Consider the following 21,538-nt stretch of genomic DNA (forward strand, 5'->3'; position numbering starts at 1 on the left):
AACTCCTCCACCACTCCCCTCCTGGAACACCCCCACTCCCTGTTCCCACACACACCGTTCAGTAACTACTTGGTTTCTAGTCCCAGCTCTGCCACTGGCCTTGTCCCAGTTTATTACTGAAATTCCTGTGCCCCCGGAAACCCATCAGTCCTGGGCAAACTAGGGTGATCGGTCCCTCATCCTGGAGGGGAACATGGTTGAATGTTCAACTTTGCAAGAGGTGATAGAATAATGCATGTAGAGTCAAGGTTGGTGAGGTCTTGAACAGATTCAGCTCCGTCAATTTGAGATCAGCAAAATGAAGCCTGGGGAAGAAAAGCAACTTTCACAAGGTCACAGAGCTGGTGGCAGGGACACAGTGCCCCAGCCTGGTTCTATCCCCACAGGTGCCAAAATGACTTAGCTGATATTTTCCGAGGGGCAGCGGGACAGATTAATTGAGCTTTCAGGTGTTTTCTGGCACTACCAGCCCTGCCACCCAGTTGATGAGGCCCACCACGCATCAGGGCTGCACCTGTTCCATCCAGGGCCAGGAGTTTCTGCCTCTACCAATGACTTAGCTTTCTCTTTTACCTCCTCCCTCCTTGCTCACCGCCCCCCCACCTCACATTACAGGACAGGGGACTACTGCAGTAGTTCATGCCCACCAACCCCCATCAGAGCCGCCCTTATTCTTAGTGGGAGCCAGAAAGCATCATAAAAAAAGTGTCATGAGGCTGGGCGCAGTGGCTCATGCCTGTAATCCAAGCACTTTGGAGGCCAAGGCGGGCGGATCACCTGAGGTTGGGAGTTCAAAAAAGCGTCATGAAAATGTGCTTTCTCAGGATCCCTGCTCAGAATCTCTCCCCACCTGCCTATTTCTTTATGTATTTATTTATTTAATTTGAGACGGAGTCTCGCTCTGTCACCCAGGCTGGGGTACAGTGGTGCTATCTCAGCTCACTGTGACTTCCATCTCCTGGGTTCAAGAGATTCTCATGCCTCAGCCTCCAGAGTAGCTTGCCTGGCTTTTCACACATACACTAGGGCAGCACTCTAGCAAAAGAAATAAAAGATAAGCCACAAACATAATTTAAAATTTTCTGGAAGCCACATTAAGGAACACTAAAAAGAAGCAGATGAAATTAACTTTGAAAATCTTTTATTTAACCTGATATATGTAAAATACTGTCATTTCAAAATATTATCAATATAAAACATTATTAACAAGATATTTTCACATTTTTTTTTGATACTAGGTATCCAAAATCCAGTGTGTATTTCTTTTTTTCTTTCTTTTCCTTTTTTTTTGAGACAGTCTTACTCTTGTTGCCCAGGCTGGAGTACAGTGACACGATATTGGCTCACTGCAACCTCTGCCTCCCAGGTTCAAGCAATCCTCCTATCTCAACCTCCCAAGTATCTGGGATTACAGGCATCCACCACTACACCCAGCTAATTTTTTTTTTTTTTTTTTTTTTTTTTGTATTTTTAGTAGAGACAGGGTTTCACCATGTTGGCCAAGCTGGTCTTGAACTCCTGAACTCAGGTAATCCGCCTGCCTCAGCCTCTCAAAGTGCTGGGATTACAGGCATGAGCCACCATGCTTAGCCTTCCAGGGTGTATTTCACATGCTTATAGAGCTGCTTGATTTAGACTAGCCATTTTTAAAGTACTCAGCAGTCATTTGCTGCTGGAGACTACCATATTGAACAATACACACTAGAGGCCCAGGATACAATGCAAATATACAATCATGCACACACACACACACACACACATTTTAGAGACAGAGTCTTCTCTGTCTCTCAGGCTGGAGTGCAGTGGTGCTACCTATCATGGTTCACTGCAGCCTTGACCTCCTGGGCTCAAGTGATCCTCCTGCCTCAGCCTTCCAAGTAGCTGGGACTACAGGTATGCACCACTGGCCTAATTTTATTTATTTATTTACTTTAGATATGGGGGGGTCTCACTGTGCTGTCCAGGCTGGTCTTGAACTCCTGGCCTCAAGAAATCCTCCCACCTCAACCTCCCACAGTGCTGGGATTACACGTGTGAGCCACCACGCCCGGCTTCACTCTCACGTATAATGATCCAACAACTCTGTCTCCTTGGAGGTCAGGGTGAACAGAGCCCTCAGAAAATAGGATGTGGAATTATTGGTTATTGAATATAGCAGAGAAAAGCCAAAGCCAGACCAAAAAGAGCAGGTTCACAGAGGGTTGCTCCCATCTCCAACTCGGAGCAAGAGTCCCCCACACTGGCAGCCGCCTGCTCCATGGTATAAGGCAGCAGGTTAAGGGGCTGCAAGCGGCAACTGCAGGGCTGAGGGCCCCTGGTGAAAGGGAATTTCAGAAGGGGGAAGTGAGAAGGAGAGTCGCAGGGATCTACAGAGAGACAATGAGTGCCACATGCACGCGCCATCCCCATCAGCAGACGCCTCCTCTGGCTGACACCCCTGTTAGCCCTAATTACACCTAGAGCACCTGTCTTCCAAGGAATATTCCACAGCAGCCGAAGAGAGATGTTATCTCATGCCAGGCCGAACATGCAAGCGGCGTGATTTAGACAGTCCTTCCAAATGGGGGTTCCAGGAAAAGATCAGCAGTTAATATAGAATACCTCCTCACATCGATCAAAAGAACTTAAAGGTCCTGGTGAGTCTCTAAGGGACTGAGTTCTTAAGAATATAATTATGGATTGGAAGAAGCTAAGTCCCTAGAGTCCAAAAGTTAGCTGTCGAATTGTAAATGCCAGGAGAGAGAGAGAAGAAAGAAAGGAGTCCTGGCTAGATTGGACTATTTGTCACAATGGGATGGAGGTGGTTTAATAGCTGCTTTGTTGGATTTTCTAGCACTCCTTGAAATACAGGTTCCTTGATAAGTAGTATGTATTTGGAAGTTTCTCTTTCTGCAAAAGCATTACTCAAACCCTGTACGCACACACACACACACACACACACACACACACACACGTACTCCAGTAATTTTTTGAAATCAATGGTACCTGCTAATGTTGAAGAAATCGGTCAAAGAAATATGTTTAAATTTGGTAATAAATGAGCCTCATGGCAGGAGGGGGATGTGCAGCAATCCTAATTAACTATGTTGGTACAACTCATGCTGTTCAATTGTTCTAGAGAAGGCACAGCAGCATGATGTACTTGCAGTTCTTCAGGCAGCCTTCAAACCTGCTGTAATGGGCTATGGGCGGATAAATCCCAGTGCAGAGCATGAAGGCTAAGCTGAATAGCACATGTCCACCTAACAGAGCTTACCCCAAGTGAAAGGGCTTTATTGAAAAGAGCAAGGGATGTGCCTGATAGGCCCTGGCAGGGGTGGTGGTCAAAGTGGGGAAGGCGAGGTTGAGATGAGAAATGATTTCCACCCCCTCACCACACACTCCCCGCAGGAAATCCCATCCTAGTCAAACCCTCCGTTGGGAGAAACCAGCTGAGACGTCTTGCCCACTGCCCCTCTCTGCAAGACTCGACATGAGCTGGGTTGATTCCACCCAGTGGAGCCAGTGCAGGACCAGAAGGGGGAAAGCAGAGGAGTGAACTAGAGACTAGGCAATAGCTTTGCTGTCTGTTCATTGCTTCTTTTTAATGATTGTTTAAAGAAATACAGTATTTCTTTGGTTAAGAAATCAAAATTAGCTGGGCATGGTGACGCGTGCCTGTAATCCCAGCTACTCAGGAGGCTGAGGCAGGAGAATTGCCTGAACCCAGGAGGTGGAGGTTGTGGTGAGCCGAGATCACGCCATTGCACTCCAGCCTGGGTAACAAGAACAAAACTCCGTCTCAAAAAAAGAAAACAAAACAAGAAATCATCATGAACTGCTTTCTTATCTAAAGAACTTTGAAAGTAGAAGCTCCACAGCTTTCCATCACAGGCTGCCTGCCATTACCTACAGCACAGGCTCCAGCTCCAGAAACTCAAAGAAGCATAAAGGGCAAGATGTGAACACCCCTTAGAGATGGATGAACCAACCCCACCAGCTCAGACTCCTCCTCATCCTAAAGCCAATTAGGGGCAGTCACGTAGCCAGTTGGAGACGTCTTGCAACAATGCTGGGGAAACCGGAAGTGACAGGTTTTGATTTCGTAGGCAGACCTCATTTACTCACATCTAAGTCTCCATCTTATTTAAGGAAAAGCCTTGGGAAATCCAAAATGGTAGGCTAGCCCTTAGTTTTCTTTGGAAAGGTAAGAGTGAGCAGGTTAATAGTTAAGTCCTGATATAATCACAGATCCAGGTAGGGCAAAGGTCTTTTATGATTAAACAGATTTAACTAGGCAGATCCCATTACCTTCATAATAAAACCCTCTCTTTGTTTACTGATAGTTAATGGGAGGACACCAGACATAAATGCAAATCGTTTAACCATAAATAAGCAAACCATGTTTATTTACTACAGGAAATTGTGTTTGTTCACTTAAGTCATAAAATTTTTATTTAGGAAATTGAATTTGTTCCCTTAAGTTGTAAAATAAGCGTACTAGCTTTGAATTAATTTAATCCACCACTCTGCACAGTGGGTAGATTTTCTTACTAGTCAGAAAATCTCACATTCCTGGGCTTCGTCTTCTCAGGCTTGTTGGGAGATAGTAAATTGACTGTCACTCTAATAGATTTAAATCCAAAGATATAAAATTTTCATTATTCCCTAATGGAGTTTAGTGTTTGACTTAAACTAAGTATCAGAGTAACCTAAAGAAAAAGAGTCAGATTTTCCACAATTTCTGAATGTTATTGTATCATACCAAAAAAGTTCAGATGTAACTAAATTGTAAAAAATAGGTGTTAAACTTGTAAGCTGAACCCTATTTGACATGTAACGGTTATTTACTATCGGGAACAAACAACCTTATGTAAAATAATGTATCTACCTAATTGTATTGTGTTTATATTTTTAAGATTTTTATGTATAGTGATTACTTGTTGCTTTTATTATTTTTATTTATATTACTTATTAATTTTATTATTTTAAATGGAGATCAGTGGCACCTGGCCACAATAGGCAGGGCACAGTGGCTAAGGGCTGTAATCCCAGCACTTTGGGAGGCGAAGGTGGGCGGATCGCATGAGGTCAGGAGTTGAAGACCAGCCTGGCCAACATGACGAAACCCTGTCTCTACTAAAAATACAAAAATTACCCAGTCATGGTGGTGCATGCCTGTAATCCCAGCCACTTGGGAGGCTGAGGAAGGAGAATTTCTTGAACCTGGGAGGCAGAGGTTGCAGTGAGCTGAGATGACGCCACTGCACTCCAGCCTGGGCAGTAGAGTGAGAATTTGTCTCAGATGATTAACAGATAGATAGATAGGTAGGTAGGTAGATAGATAGATAGACAGACAGACAGACAGACAGACAGACAGACAGATAGATAGATAGATAGATGATAGATAGATAGATAGATAGATATGATAGATAGACAGATAGAGATCTGTGTTAACATCTTATTTCATTCTCTCCACCCTTTACATTGTATAAATAGGCTCCAATCATGGGTGGCTACCATGTAACTAGGAACACTCCATTTAGGAGTAATGTTCCACAGTTTACACAGACTGTCTCATCTGATCATCAGAGTATCTTATGCTGTGGTTTTACCTCCACTTGACAAATAAAGACCCCAAGGCTCTGAGGGGTTTTGTGACTTGCTCAAGATAACTAGTTAGTAAATGATAGAGTGTAAAGCCAGGTCTTCTGATACCAAATGTATTGTCCTTTCAGCCCGCATGATGTCACATTTGAGAATTGAGCTTCTCTCCTCTTCCAGCGGCTGGTTATATCTGCTGATGCAGTCAGGCAGGAATGTTGAAAAGCTCTGGACTTCTGATCGCATTTTTGCTGTGGCAGAGCATGTGCCTCTAGCAGTGTTGCTTAGGAAATAACATTTTTAACTCTCTGATCCACATTTCTGAAAAACATTTTCTTCTTGGGCCATTACCTTGTTAACATTTGCAAACTGCTGTAGGAAATTCATCTGCTTGAAAGGAACATGATTATAACGTCAACCCCGGAAACAGAAGGTGGGGTGTTAATTATTAACAAGAGCTTGCTTAAAAGATACAATAAAGAATTCTTAACAGAGCTGTTGGGACTATTAGGATGGAATGAACAGAGCTTATTGAAACCATCTCAAGAGCTTAAAAAGGCACTGCCCCCTCTCTGAGCAATCATAGCACCCCAAAAGGGCTGAGTGGGAAAGGACCACCCGCTATTCTCATTGCTATGACTCTTATCTTTATTAAAATTCCAGAATCTATCAGGTGACAAATTCTTACTTGGTCAAAATGCCAGCATTTGCAATTCGATGAATTCAACCAATCTTTCCTGAACACCCATGTCAGGCAAGGCTCAAAGCCACATTCTTGAAGAACTAGTAAAGAATACAGAGGCAGCCTCCAGGACTGGAGGTTACCAGTAGATTTGTCTGAAGACCTGGGCAACTTCAAGAAGAGAAGGAATAATGTCTGGAGAGTTTGTTGGGAATGCGGAACAAAAATAACTAACATTTCCTGAGCATCTTCTATGCACCAAGACTGTGCCAAGTGCTCAGTGTGACTTAATTGAATCTTTGCAGCCCAACAATTCTGTCCATTGGGTTATTGTCTCCATTTCACGAATCAGTACACTGAGGCTTGGTGTGCTGACTTGCCCACACATGGCTAAATGTCAGAGCCAGGCTGCATCCCCCCAGAGGCTGTGCTCTACCTCTGAAGAAAAGGGCATTTGGAATCAGTCCAGGGAATGGTTGATAGAAACAAGGAACTGGAGAGTGAAGTATTTCAGACAGTAGGAATTGAGGAAGCAACACGGGAAATTCTAGGTTGGTGTTTATTATAAGGAATCTTAGAAGTCTGGCTTGGGAGTCATGCTTAACTTGGTAAATAATAGGTGTCACTGTCAATCAGATCATCTCTTTTCAGAAAATTAGGATGTGTTGGGTTTATCTAGAACCCAGGGTTTTCTTGAAACCACTTAACATGTAAAAAAGGAAGAAAAGACTTACTCTACTGTGGTCAGATGGAAATAATGTAAGTTCCGTAACCTAAAGAAAGTGATAATCAATCATAAGTCATTTTATTTGTCATCAACAAGTTATATTATCAACAGGTTATTGTTATCAACAGATTAAAACAAAATGTCTCAAAAGGACAAAGACGGCCAGGTGTGGTGGCTCAAGCCTGTAATCCCAGCACTTTGGGAGGCCGAGGCGGGTGGATCACAAGGTCAAGAGATAGAGACCATCCTGGTCAACATAGTGAAACCCTGTCTCTACTAAAAATACAAAAATTAGCTGGGTGTGGTGGTGCGTGCCTGTAATACCAGCTCCTCAGGAGGCTGAGGCAGGAGAACTGCCTGAACCCAGGAGGCAGAGGTTGCGGTGAGCGGAGATCGTGCCATTGCACTCCAGCCTGGTAACAAGAGCAAAACTCCGTCTCAAAAAAAAAAAAAGGACAAAGACAAACACATACTACCAAGAGTGAGCACCCAGGCTTCCCAAAGCATATCACTTACACTCATGGACTTTTTTTTTCATTTTAAAAGGGTACTTTTGCATGTGTTTTATAATTGTAAAAGTAATACATGCTCATTGCAGGAAACTTGAAAAATACAGAAATGCACAAATATCTGTCTTCCTTACAACACTAACTGCTTGCTACCCTATACAGCTATTGTTTCTCACTTTCAAAACACGCCAGTGTTTTTTATAACATGTGAAGCATTCGCCCATTAAGTAGTCTATTGACTGGAAGTTCACAGGCTTCTGCTGTCATTGATCAGCAGAACTGGTCACACCTGTTAGATTCTCAGCCTCTTCCTTTGTCATTTTCTCTTCCCTCTTTCACCACTTCCCTCTCCCTTTTAAGAAAACCTATCTCAGCTGGTGATAGCGTGAGTGGTGGCTCACACCCGTAATCCCAGCACTTTGGGAGACCAAGGCAGGCAGATGACTTGAGGTCAGGAATTCAAGATCAGCCTGGCCAACATGATGAAACCCTGTCTCTACTAAAAATACAAAAATGAGTGGGATATAGTGACAGGCACCTGCAATCCCAGCTACTCAGGAGGCTAACATAGGAGAATTGCTTGAATCCAGGAGGTGGAGGTTGCAGTAAGCCAAAATCAGGCCATTGCACTCCAGCCTGGGAAACAGAGTGAGACTCCATCTCAAAAAAAATGAAAAAAAGAAAGAAAGACCCATCTCATGAGGACCAGGACACAGGGGACCAAACATAGCTCCATGCTGAGCACTTAGTATGGGGGGATGGGGCACTTGAACATTCCTTTTTTCTTTCATTCAACTGCTCAATAACGTTCAAAATTAAGAAATGTCAAAACAACCTTTGGGTTGGCATTCGAATAAACATGGGGAAGGGGAAACTTGAAATGCACAAGCATAAAAGTAACCTGCAGATTGGTTATAAGGAATGAAATCGACGACCCTCATTTGTCAAAATGGGCTCCTCCCAGGAAGGAGTGACGACTTCAGATGACTTTCTGACTTTTTTCCCCCAATCAACATTCATTTACTGAGTACTTTGCAGTCACCAGGGAGACACAATGATGTACAAGATAGAGCCCTGCCTTCCGTAGTTTCAATCTAACAGGAAAAAAATACAAAAAGACATACTGGGAAAAAGAAAAAAGCCTTTCAGATAAGATATAAGTGGCATAATATTGCTAGAATGTTCTGGGAATTCAGACACTCAAGCTCTTGCCTGACTGGGAGGAACAGGCCTTTGACCTAGGCACTGGAGTACAGATAAGATATGCATGTGAAATGTGTGTGTGTCCATGTGGGTGTGCACAGGTGAGCAGGAGAGGGGATTCAATTCAGAAAGAACAAAGGTGAAGGGGCAGAGGAGACCAAGACACATCGAGGGAAGAGAAAGGACCCATACCTGACTTGAAGCAAAGAGAGAAACAGAAGAAAAGGAAGGTTGAAAGCCTGGAATGGCAGACCAGACTTTGGACTTTATTCCCTCTACAATTTGGAATCATTTAGTCATTCAGCAAATGTTTCTGAATCACGTGGCAGGCCCTGTGATAGGTATGGTGAGACACAGGAAAAAAAAAAAAGAAAAGAAAAAAAAAAGTAGTCCCTTGCTCTTGCCACCAAATTTCATGATAACATAAATTTCTGGAAATATAATTTAAACTCAAAGAGGATTTATGAAGAGCAAAACAAAATTAGCCAAAACAATAGTTAATAATAAGGAATCTTTTTCTGGTTACTTATTGCTGTGTGACAGAGTATCCCAAAGTTAATGACTTAAAACAACAATCATTTGATTCCTTGTTCATGCTTCTGCAATTGAGACGGGCTTGATGGAGATGCTCGTCTCTTTTCCATAGGGTGTCAGCTGGAGTAGCTTCAACAGCTGGAGTCAGGCTGGAAGGGACAACTTATGTCATGTGTCTGGGCCTCAGACTCTGCTGTGGGTTGAGTGTCTCTGTTCTCCTTCACATGGTGATCTCAGGCTCTCTCCTTTGTTCCTGGTAGTTCAACCTCATATGTGGCAGCTGGCTTCCCCAGAATTCAAAAGAGGAAACTGCCTGGATTTCTAGGCACAGTGCCATTCATCACAACCTCTTGGTTAAAGTAAGTCACAAAGCTAGCCCAGATTCAAACAGAAGGGACTAAATAAGGACAGGAGTATCAGGACACATGACTCATTGGGGCCACCAAAATAAAAGGCTACCATGGAATCTTTAATAATCCAACCGCGTCTTCCACAATTTTAGCCAACAGAGTTAACTGCATAGATATTTCTACTCTAGAGCATGTAACCTCACCCATCTTACCCTATCCCCACCTTTTTGAATGGCAGCCAAATGCAGCCACTCCTCATGCCACTCACTGATCATTTAACAGAACTGCATCAAGTTTAAAGCAACCTTGCAACAAACTTTCTAAGAGGCAAGCCGGTGCTGGGGAGGGGCAGGGGGCTTACAGCTCAGAACTACCCATTTGCTCTTGAGCCTGTGTCCCTCCTAAAGTCTCCTTCTGTCATGTTCTTCAGACTCAAAACAGCAAGGAGGAAAATTCATTCCTGCCTGGCACCTGCCACTTCATCTGCCATCTCTCACATCCTCGTCTTGCCTAGGGTTCTCCTCACCCCTGCATCTGTGTCACACCACCCCGTCCCTGGAAGCTACAGCAGAAAATTGAGTTCCTCGTTCTCAGAATGCCATTTAAGATCTCATCGTAGCTTTTATAATCTCTCATATTTTAAATAGTCTCGAACAAAATGCTCCAGGTGTGGCCTGGAAACTGAGTTCAGTCGTGGTACCAGAGTGTCTACAGAAGCTTGGGTTGCAATCTGGTTGGAGGGAGAGTAAGATGGACTTAAGAGATTTTTCTTGTAATTTTTATGAGTGATGTAACTCCTCAGATAACTAGGATCGATCACTAAAATAATTAGCATTAATAGCCAAAAAGTAATTAATAAAAATATATACTTAGCTCACATAAATTAATAAAAATGTATACTTAGTACCTATAAAAGCAAAAGTGAACTGGGCTTAGTAGAGGAGCAGAAGCAGAGAAGTCTGTGTTTGTTTTGCTTTTAACATTTCTAATCATCCATCAGTTATTCCGCAGAGAAGCAGGATGACATGATTATTGAGTATGGGCTCAAGAAGTCAGACCATATACATGTAAATTCCAGCCCCACCCTTTACTGAGTTATCTTGGCCAAGTTACCTAATTTCCCTGTGTCTTAGCTTTCTCATCTATAAAATGAGAATAATAATAATAATACTTACTATCTCACAGCGTTGTGGCAAGTATCAAACAGAACTTACAAAAAGCACTTCAACCATGCCCACTAAATTGTAAGCAGTCAGTAAGTGCTACCTACTATTACTATCCCAAGTTAGCATAAGCCTGAGGATTTTCAACGCATGCTTCATAGATGATTTTCTCCCTATTAATTCTTGTTTAGGATGATTGTGAAAGCAATGACTTTAAAATTATGAGAAGACAAAGATACCCCTCTAAGCCACCTTCTTGGTATCTTGGCCAACTTTAAATAAATCATGGCAAGAAAAGGTATCAATAGCAAAGTATCAATAGCAAATACACTTAAAAAGAAAACCTTAAGGTAACAGGTATTCTCCTAAGGCTCAGAAATTAAATATTTAAAATAAAAGATAGGTGACAGAGATGAACTTAAGAAAGAAAAAGGCTGGGTGTGGTGGCTCACATCTGTAATCCAGGCACTTTGGAGGCCAAGGTGGGCGGATCACCTGAGGTTGGGAGTTCAAGACCCGCCTGACCAACATGGTGAAACCGCGTCTTTAAAAAAAAAAAAGAAAGAAAAAGGTGAGAAATAAGCACTGAATATATACAGATTTGGAATGTTTTTTTAAAAAGGGTGTACCTGCTCATCAAATTTGTGTAAAGAGGAAATAAGTGAAAACAGTCTAGAATTTTACTTTAGATATAATCATAAATTCCATGTATCATTTTTGCCTTTGATTGCTCTCCTAGCACCCTCTTTTCCATTACAATCCCAAGAGGCGAGCAGAAGAGGCATCCAATGAGACAAAAAGGGGAAGTTGATGGCTCAGCAACGCACTCACACAGAACCATTTCCCTGCTGCTCTGCGCTTACAAAATTTTGTTTGCGTAGAAAAACTGCAGGAGCTCTGGATGATAGTGGCTCTGAAAGAAATGAACAATGGTACCTGTGAGGGAGGGATTCAGCAGTGGATCTTGACTATCTAAGTTGTCAGCGCAGGTACCACCTGCGTCCAGCTAGTGACCTGACCTGAAACTGCCAATATATCTTGTGCTTGATCTTCTAGGCATTTTGCCATTACATCGTATGATGGGTCGACTACAATCAAAACATAGTTGGCTTGGCCAGGCATGCTGGCTCATGCCTGTAATCCCAGCACTTTGGGAGGCCAAGGCAGGCAGATCACTTGAGATCAGTTCGAGACCAGCCTGGACAACATGGTGAAACCCCGTCTCTACTAAAAATAGAAAAATTAGCTGGATGTGGTAGTGCACGCCCTGTAATCTCAGCAACTCAGGAAGCTGAGGCACGAAAATTGCTGGAACCCGGAGGTGAAGCCTGCAGTGAACCGAGATGGCGCCACTGCACTCCAGCCTGGGTGACAGAGCAAGACTCTGTCCAAAAAAAAAAACAAACATAGTTGGCCTGAGTTGTTTTATGGGGGTAACACCTTCTGTGTTAACCACCAGGAAGGCAGGGACCAGAAGAGAATTCTCTCCTACCCTGGCTCACTCACCAGCTGCCGGCAGAGTTTAGGGTTCCTTTGATCTTCTTCATTCTGGAAGCTGTATTCCTTCCTTAGTTTCAGATATGGAGAACAGGCTCGAAATGTTGTTTTGCAAGCCTGAGAGAAAAATAATATTACTATTTTATTGTCAAAAATTTTAGAGAGTTCTGTAATCCCAAGCAAGGAAAAGTATCCTAGAGGACTGCACTCAATCTGTGGTCAGGGGGCCACTAAGAGTGTGAAAGTAACTTGCAGTAGTTTCAAAATTTGAGTCTTAAAGGGTGTATGCTTATAAAATGGCCATATCTATAATTTGGGGACTGGTAGGAAGGGCATGGCTTTACAGTTTAGCACAGCCCTTGTTATTATCCCATCAAAAGTAGTACTGGATTCCTAAATTTAATCTCTCTCTCTCTCAGTAATTTAAAGAAGACGAGTGGTTTGGTAGAAAGCTTTCCTCCTAATTGTTTTGAAACGTTCACCCAGTCCCACCCCAAAGTAGGTTTGAAGTTGATCCAACCTTGTTAGGACACATTTTCTCTAAGAAAAAAACAAAACTTCCAGAAGAAATTAATAAGCCATGGGTGGAGCCAGGCAAGGTGGCTCATGCCTGTAATCCCAGAACTTTGGGAGGCCAAGGCGGGTGAATCACCTGAGGTCAGGAGTTTGAGACCATCCTGGCCAACATGGTGAAACCCCATCTCTACTGAAAAATATAAAAAATTAGCCAGGCATGATGGCAGGCACCTGTAATCCCAGCTATTCAGGAGGCTGAGGCAGGAGAATAACTTGAACCCGGGAGGCGGAGGTTGCAGTGAGCCAAGGTCATGCCATTGCACTCCAGCCTGGGCAACAAGAGCAAAACTCTGTTACAAAAAAAAAAAAAAAAAACAGAAAAGAAAAAGAAAGAAGCCATGGGTAGGAAATCTATACCAGGCACAATGACAAAAGCTAATTGGGCATGAATAAATATCCTCATTACATAGGCTGCTGCACCATTGATTAAATCTGTGCCCCTCTGCCCCCAACCCATTACCCTGAGCTTATCTAGCATTGACAGGTGCTGGGCTTGGGCAGGTGGAGCAGATGGAAAATAACACTCTTGCTCAAAGAGAGATCAGGTTTCATACAGATACGCTGCCCAGTATCCACAGCAGTGCTGGCGGGAACCCCAGGGTCTGGCCTCTCAACTCACAGCTCCCTTTATGAATAGCATGGAATGTCACTCTGTTTGTTGCAGAGTCAAGGTCTTACCTTGGCAACCTGGGGATTTCTGTCCTGTAAATGGATCAGGAGTAAATCTTGTGTCTGCTTAACCTGACTGGTGAAAAATTTCTTCCATTTCCTCCCAGCAAAGGCAGCCAATTGCCCAAACAAAACAAAGGCTGAGTATCTCAGACTGTCATTCTCCTGCAGTCCCCATCAACAAAACAAGAAAGCCAGATCATTACCAAAAGGCAACTACATCAGAACACATCATGGCTGTCAATCAGAACACATCACAGCCATCAACCTTGGATGTACATTACAGGGTGAGCAGTGAGATCTGGTCTAAAGCACTTAGCTGGGTGGGTAGGGGATGCCATGAAGAGGGCCCAAAGTACCTCTTCTCCAGCAGACAAGAGGACTAGCCTGGGAAATCACTGGGGCTCCTCCCACGTTCCCAGATTTTTTGTTCATCATTTCACGTTTTGGAGATAGAATACATTTATAAAGTTCCCAAAATTCAAAATAACCAAAAGCTTTATAGAAAAAGTAGGTCTACGTTCTACTCCTCTCCATCGGCCACCAAATGTTCCTCCCCACAAGCTAATAATGTTTGCACCTATCTATCCAGAAAATAAAGAAGAAAGATGTTTACTGTATAGTCCTTTCCCTCTTTTTTCCATAAATGGAAGCATCAGGCCACTGTTGTTATGCCCTTGATTTTTTTCGTCAGTCTGAGAGCTCTTTCTCTGTCTATACATAAAGTTGTTTCCATTTTTATTTTTTTCTTTTTTCTCTTTTCCTTTTCTGCACCAAAATTCATTCTACCAGTTCCCTGTTTATTACTGCAGCATTTTCCCAAGTCTCTTCTCTCTGCCTTTGGTCTGAGTTTCTCCCATCTGCAGTGGATATAATAATCGTGTTTCTTCCCCCAACACCCTCCCACCTCTCCCTGCTTTCAGTCTGATTGGTCGGTTTGTCCCTGAGTACATTTCAGTAGACTCAGCCTTCTCTTTCTTTCCAAGGTGAGCTGTTTGGTCCAAGTATTACCTTTCCAGGAGAGGAGACCAAAGCCCAAGGCATTTAAGCAACTTGCCCAAAACCACACTGTCAGGTAGCAGAGGCAGTATAGTAACCCAGACATCTGACTCCTGGTGCACAGGTTTTTATATCAGTGTTTTGTAGTCTAAGTCCTGCTCCAGGTAAACCAGCAGGAGCAGGACTGGGGTAGGCCTTCACGGGGGAAGGAACACCAAGAACTGTGGGTCACAGAGATCCAGCAAGACTGAGGACCACTAATCATATTGTGAAGTATCTTTTAAAAATTAGCACATGATGCATACAGAAATTGCCTTAGGGTTGCTTTTTTAAATTATTATTTTTTTTTTTTCAAGAGAGAGAGACAGCATCTTGCTACATTGCCCAGCCTAGCCTCCAGCTCCTGGACTCAAGTGATCCTTCTGCTTCAGCCTCCTGAGTAGCTGGGATTATAGGCACACACCACCATACCTGGCTTAGAGTTGTATTATCTTCACTGTTGTAGCAGTGAGAGTGTATATGTGCCTGTTTAGTTTAACTAATTTTAATGGAGAATGTACACCATCCGAAGCCATACCCTAATGCTGTAAGATGTACAGACATGTAAGACAGGTGCCCGTCCCCCTAGGAGTCTGACATCATTTGACTGGGAATACATGCACGGGTGAGCAGCATGGCCTCAGATAGTGAAGAGTGCTATCTATAATCAAGATATAAACTGTCAGCAAACAGTTCTGCATAAGAATTTTTGTGTTTTGGCCGGGCATGGTGGCTCACGCCTATAATCAAAGCACTTTGGAGGCCAAGGTGGGCAGATCACCTGAGGTTGGGAGTTCAAGACCAGCCTGACCAATATGGTGAAACCCTGTCTTTTTACAAAAAAAAAAAAAAGAATTTTTGTGTTTCTATATGGCCAGGGATTTCTGCTCAAAAATTCCACGTAACCAGAGTTTAAAAAATGGTTGAAGGCCAGGCACCATGGCTCATGCCTAAAGTCCTAGCATTTCAGGAGGCCAAGACAGGAGAATCGCTTGAGCCCAGGAGTTTAGGATCAGCCTGGTCAACATAGCAAGACCATCTCTACAAAAACTACAAAAATTAGCCAGGCACAGTGGCATGCACTTGTGATCGTGGCTACTCAGGAGGCTGAGGTGGGAGGATCACTTGAGCCTGGGAGGTTGAGGCTGCAGTGAGCTGTGTTCCTGCCACTGCACTCCAGCCTGGGCGAGACCCTGTGTCAAAAAAAAAAAAAAAAGTGGTTGACTGACAAGTCCTGGAAGTTCAGATGACACCTCCAAGAGATTTAGAGCCATCTCCCCAGATATCTGCTTATACTCCAGGATGGTAAGTAGGGAACTTCCCTCACTCCATCCCTAGAGAAGACTGGCTTACATTCAAGAGCAAAAATCCCTCTGTGTCTCTAGAACAGGACAGACAAATTTGCCCAGCTCCTATATGAGCTCCAAGTTACATAAGGTCAAGGCCTCTTTTCCCCTCCTGTGCTGCTGACACATTTGGCTCTCACCATGTGGGCCAGAGAGAATATCAGGGTGTGGGAAGATAACAGGTTGCTCTGGGAGTAATTAAAAGGTCTGTTCACTGTTCCATAGGTCTTGTCTTTCAGGGACAGAATAACTGGCAGGCTAACTTGTCAGCTCGCAATTAGGGTCTGTGACTCTTCTCAGTTTTGGACTGAACTATATGCTGGTGCACCTTTTGCTCAGCCTGACTTGTCATCTCGCAGTTCAGAGTGCAGCCCTATAGTCAGAGAAGCTGGTGGCATGTCACTTCCTGGCTCTGTCAACTTGGCCAAGTTCTAACCTTTCTGTGCCTTGGTTTCCTTGTCCACAAAGTGAAGACAATTTCAGAGTCCACCTCACAGGTTTATTGTGAAGATTATATGAGATGATCCATGTAAACTGCCCAGCATTGTGCCTGGCACACAGTGAGGGCTCACTAAATGCTAATCATTGCTATCGTCACATTTATAAGACAGCAGTGACTACATGTTAGTCAACCAGTGTCAACATCATTAGTCAATCCACATCATTAGTGTACGTATACCCACTTCTCTGTTAAGATGAAAACTTGCCAGGCGCAATAGCTCATGCCTGTAATCCCAACACTTTGGGAGGCCAAGGCAGGTGGATCACTTGAGCCCAGGAGTTTGAGACCAGCCTGGGCAACAAAGTGAAAACTCATCTTTACCAAAAATACAAAAATTAGCCAGGTGTGGTGGCATGTGCCTATAGTCCCAGCTACTTGGGAAGCTGAGGTCGAAGGATCGCCTGAGCCCAGGAGGTGGAGATTGCAGTGAACTGAGATCATGTCACTGTACTCCAGTCTGGGCAACAGAGAGAACCTGTATCAAAAAAACAAAAAAAAAACCACCCTTGAGAGGTAGAGATAGAATTCTATACATCTTTATATATCCTCCCAACCCCTGGCACAGTACTAGTCTCTCAACAAGATATGTTAATAAATAAGTGAATAATAAAGACCTTGTTCCCACAGCAACAAACCACCCACAGCTCACATTTCTTTTCTTTTCTTTTCTTTCTGAGGCAGAGTCTCACTCTGTGGCCCAGGCTGGAGTGCAGTGCTGTGATCTCAGCTCACAGCAACCTCCACCTCCCAGGTTCAAGCAATCCCCTCAAGTAGCAGGGACTACAGGCATGCGCCACCATGCCCAGCTAATTTTTATATTTTTTATAGAGATGCAGTTTCTCCATGTTGACCAGTCTGGTCTGGAACTCCTGACCTCAAGTGATCTGCCCACCTCAGCCTCCGAAAGTTCTGGAATTACACACATGAGCCATTGCACCTGGCCTAATTTTTGTATTTTTGTAGAGACAGGGTTTCGCCATGTTGGCCAGGCTGGTCTCAAACTCCTGACCTCAAGTAATCTGCCTACCTTGGCCTCCTCAAGTGCTGGGATTACAGACATGAGCCCGGCCCCATAGTCACATTTCTAATCCCACTTTGATTTCGATAACCCAGAATTTTTCTGTCTCACTTACATCATCTAATAAAGTCCTGGTCTGAAGGGTGATCTCTATGAAGAAGGAGCCCAAACCTGTCCCCTGGATCTTGCCCAGGACGATGGTCAGAGTCTTCATACTTTCATGGATGACTTCCAAACTCACAGGGTCATACAATCCACACACCAGCAGGTCCAGGACAATTTTCTTATACTTTCTCACCTGTCACCAAGGTTTGGAAAGCATTAGCAGCACAGGAATTACTCCCCATGGGTTGAAAAGCAACCCCACATCTAAGCTACTAATAACCTAGGACTTGAACTAAGAGACCAGGGCTTTCTTCAAGGTTTGCACAACTCACTAAAATACAAATGCTTCCATTAACCCAACCCAAGAGCCCAACTCAGCCTAGGAAGGAAAACAGAAAGAGCAATCTGGAGTGGCATGTGGGTGAGGGAGGCTGGGTAGGGCTCTCCAAATAGGGCAGCAGACCTGGGTGATCTTGTGGGAAGTACTAGTAGGGAAAAGACAAAATGGGCACTGAAGTTGGCAGATGGTAAAGGAGGAGGTGGCAAAAACATATTCTATGAAACAAACATAAATTACTAGAAAAAAAATCACTTAAATTCACCAGGGAGGGTAACAGCTGTGAATTTATCCTGCCTACAGCTCTGTCTCCCATGCAGTTGATATTGCTGAGGTGTCATGAGCCTAAGATGACCCTGAATGAATGACATCCTTGTACAGTCTCCTCCCCTTGAGTGCAGAAGAAACTTGAGACTCACTTCTAGCTTACGGACATGACTTTAATTGCATAAGACTCTTTTTTTTTTTTTTTTTTTTTGAGACGGAGTCTTACTCTGTTGCTCAGGCTAGAGTGCATGGTGTGATCTCTGCTTACTGCAACCTCTGCCTCCCAGGTTCAAGCAATTCTCCTGCCTCAGCCTCCTGACTAGCTGGGACCACAGGCACATACCACCATACCTGGCTAATTTTTTGTATTTTTACAAAAATGCAAAAGAGATAGGGTTTCACCATGTTAGCTAGGCTGGTCTTGAACTCCTAACCTCAAGTGATCTGCTGGCCTTGGCCTCCCAAAGTGCTGGGATTGCAGGTGTGAGCAACCACTGCTTGGCCCATAAGACTCTATCTTAGCAGACAGGAAGACAGGAAACCCTCCTGCTGGCCTGGAGGAAGTGAGCTGCCTGCTGTGAGAGAGTGGCTTTTAGGCATTGAGAGTACCCCACCCCACAACAGACAGCAGGCAAAGAAAAGAACAGAAACATCCGTCCCACAATGGGAAGTAACTAAATTCTGCCAACAACCACAGAAGTGAACCCTGAGCTTCAGAAAGGAATGCATTCTGGCTGACACTTGATTGCAGCCTCCTAAGAGCCTGAGCAGAGGACCCAGCTGAGCTGCACCTGGACTCCTGACCCTGAAAACCGAGATAATAAACATGTGTTGCTGTAAGCTGCTAAGTGTGCAGTGGTTTGTTCCAGGGTGATAGGTAACTAACACATCAGAGACCATACTCCAGCCCTGGGGACTCCACACCAAGAGGGTTGGAGAGGCTTGGGGGGCTGGCTGAGCCCCACCCTTCTTCCCTACCTTGTCAGGGGCTTCGCAGGCCATGGTTCCCAAGCCTCTCATTGCCATGCGACGCTTTTTAGCATTGGGGTCCTGGGCTCTTTCGGCCAAGATGAAAAAGGCATTCTTCAGAGGCTCCCACTTCTGAAACCTCAGTTTCCAAGAGACCTGGGTGATGGGTCAAAAATGTATTAATTTAGGAGTGTTCGGAGCCATACCCAATCCCAACCCCAATCCCTCCCTCTAAGGAAAATTCTGCAATTGCCTGCTCAGTTTTACTCCTTTTTTCTCCAATGAAAGATGCCTGGGTTTTGTTGGAAATGAACTCATTTGATCTACATAATGAAGAAATTGATGGAGGAAGAGGAAAGGGGGCAAGAAAGATAATGCAGGCTGGTGCTGAGGTAGGTTTAGGAGATTATGGGGAGGGGCTCTAGAGCAGCTATGGGTGTGATAGAAGTTGAAAGAAAGAGGACTTGATCAGTGTTGAAGTGTCCTGGGAATAGAGATCCCTTTCACAGGGAAAAGTGTACCGTTACTCCTCCCATCTCAAGGAGCTCCCTTTACCCTTCTTCTCCAGCTCTTTCCCATTTTTCTGCTCTCCTTTGTAGCCAAATGCCTTGAAAAACATCTGTACTTGTTTTCTCCCATTTGTCTCTTCCCATTGCCTCTTGAATCGTTTGCAATCAGACTGATGTCCCCTCACCCCTACCTTGCCATATGGCTAATTCCAAGGGTCAGTTCTCAGTAGTCACCTTACTCAACCTCTCAATAGCACTTGACACAATTAGCAAAGCATATCTGCAAACATCTAGGACACATCTACAGACATTTCAGGATTAATCTAGTACACATCTACAAACATTTCAGGGCACTTAAAGGATGTTCCAACTGCAGAATGCATGCATCAAGCATGCAATTAAGAGTAGGAAGAGAAATGCATGAATAATACAAATTGGGAAACACTGTGTGTCTGATGCAGAAATCTGTACTTTAAGAACTAAACTCTGAGGGCCGGGCATGGTGGCTCATGACTGTAATCCAAGCACTTTGGAGGCCAAGGCGGGTGGATCACCTGAGGTCGAGAGTTCAAGACCAGCCTGACCAACAGTGAAACCCCATCTTAAAAAAAAAAAAAACTAAACTCTGAGTAATTTCAGAGCCAAGGATGGGGCAAGAGATGGGCTAGTCTCTGAGCCTTTGTAGTAAGCCTATGAACTCTCATGCCAGAAAGACCCTGATTTGCAGCAGGATCCAGAACACAGCAACATGTACTGGAGTCAGAATCAAGATAATGAAAGATCCAGGCAAGATCAAAGACAAAAGCCACCTCCCCACCATCCTTAGAAAGAGGCCGGCGGGGAGACCAGCTTGAGATTTGGCTATCTCAATAGTGCTACGGATGCGATTTGGTGATTTCCAAGCTTCCCTATTATTCCTGAATTTTCATCACAGTTCATTCCTTTTTCATCTTTTCTTTATTTTATGTATTTATTTATTTTTGAAACAGGGTCTCTCACTCTGTCACCCAAGCTGAAGTGCAGTGACATGATCTCGGCTCACTGCAACCCCTACCTCCCCAGCTCAAGCGATCTTCCCACCTCGGCCCTGAGTAGCTGGGATGGCAGGTGCATGCCATCATGCCCAGCTAATTTTTGTATCTTTGGCAGAGATAGGGTTTTGCCATGTTGCCCAGCCTGGTCTAGAACTCCTGAGCTCAACTGATCTGCCTGCCTCAGCCTCTCAAAGTGCTGGAATTACAGGCTTGAGCCACCCCACCCGGCCTCATTCCATATCTGTATTATTGAGTTAGCAGCAGTTAAATTATTCTCAACTCATCTTCTTGTCATCCTGTAAACATCCTATCCCTGTTAAAATAACTGTCATCAAAGTATTTTCAGAAGGAACTTCAGTGGAGCAGGCCTAACTAACCGCAGACCCAGGCAAATACACATCTTGCAAAACAGTTGCTGGGAGGAAAAATGCGTTCATGATATTTTGTGTCAGACCTTGGAAAATAAAGATATCATTGATGTCCTTTTATTCTCAGGCTGGGAAGTAGGGATGGAAAGGGGCTGGCCCAGGATTCTCCTCTGTCTTTGGTCCATGGAACTAAAAAAAAAAAAATCATATGAGACACAGACAATCATGGACAAACGTTGTTGTACAATGCACTGTTCCAAAGTAAGAATATAAAGAGGCAGCAATCCTGAGGCCTGTCGTTAGGAACCTTCTACTGTGGCGAGGAGATAGAGCAGTCATATAGATAAATAGCAACCCAAGGTAGCCCAAGAGGAATAGCATCTTGGGGGTTAAGGGGGATCTGCCCTCTGGTTCTGCACTCCATTCTGCAGATTTCTTTTAATCCCAAAGAAGTAAAATGCAGATTCCCAGGTGCTACCCACAGAGTTCTCATGAATTAAAATGGAGAGTAGCCTCAAATTTTCTGTTTTTGAAAGTTCTCCAAGAATATAA

The 21,538-nt window shown here is 44.0% G+C and overlaps 1 protein-coding gene across 27 annotated transcripts in view; it reads right to left on the reverse strand.

The window, feature by feature from the left end:
• MRO (maestro) overlaps positions 1-21,538 on the reverse strand; it is a 106,267-nt gene that overhangs the window by 67,513 nt on the left and 17,216 nt on the right. For 7 of the 27 annotated variants that reach the window (XR_008476080.2, XR_013525904.1, XR_008476079.2 and 4 more), the window contains exons 3-7: positions 21,073-21,175; positions 19,085-19,231; positions 17,513-17,695; positions 13,503-13,658; positions 12,258-12,365 (exon numbers count right to left, since the gene is read on the reverse strand). Coding sequence is in view for 16 of the 27 variants with exons in the window: in XM_035271101.3 (XP_035126992.2) it covers positions 5,884-5,973; positions 7,000-7,038; positions 12,258-12,365; positions 13,503-13,658; positions 17,513-17,695; positions 19,085-19,231; positions 21,073-21,171 (822 nt within the window). In the remaining 11 variants the exon portion in view is untranslated. The other 20 variants (XM_035271101.3, XM_035271100.3, XM_035271098.3 and 17 more) reach the window with 9 other exon arrangements.

This window comes from Callithrix jacchus, chromosome 13 (genome assembly GCF_049354715.1).
Source record: "Callithrix jacchus isolate 240 chromosome 13, calJac240_pri, whole genome shotgun sequence".
Taxonomy (NCBI): domain Eukaryota; kingdom Metazoa; phylum Chordata; class Mammalia; order Primates; family Cebidae; genus Callithrix; species Callithrix jacchus.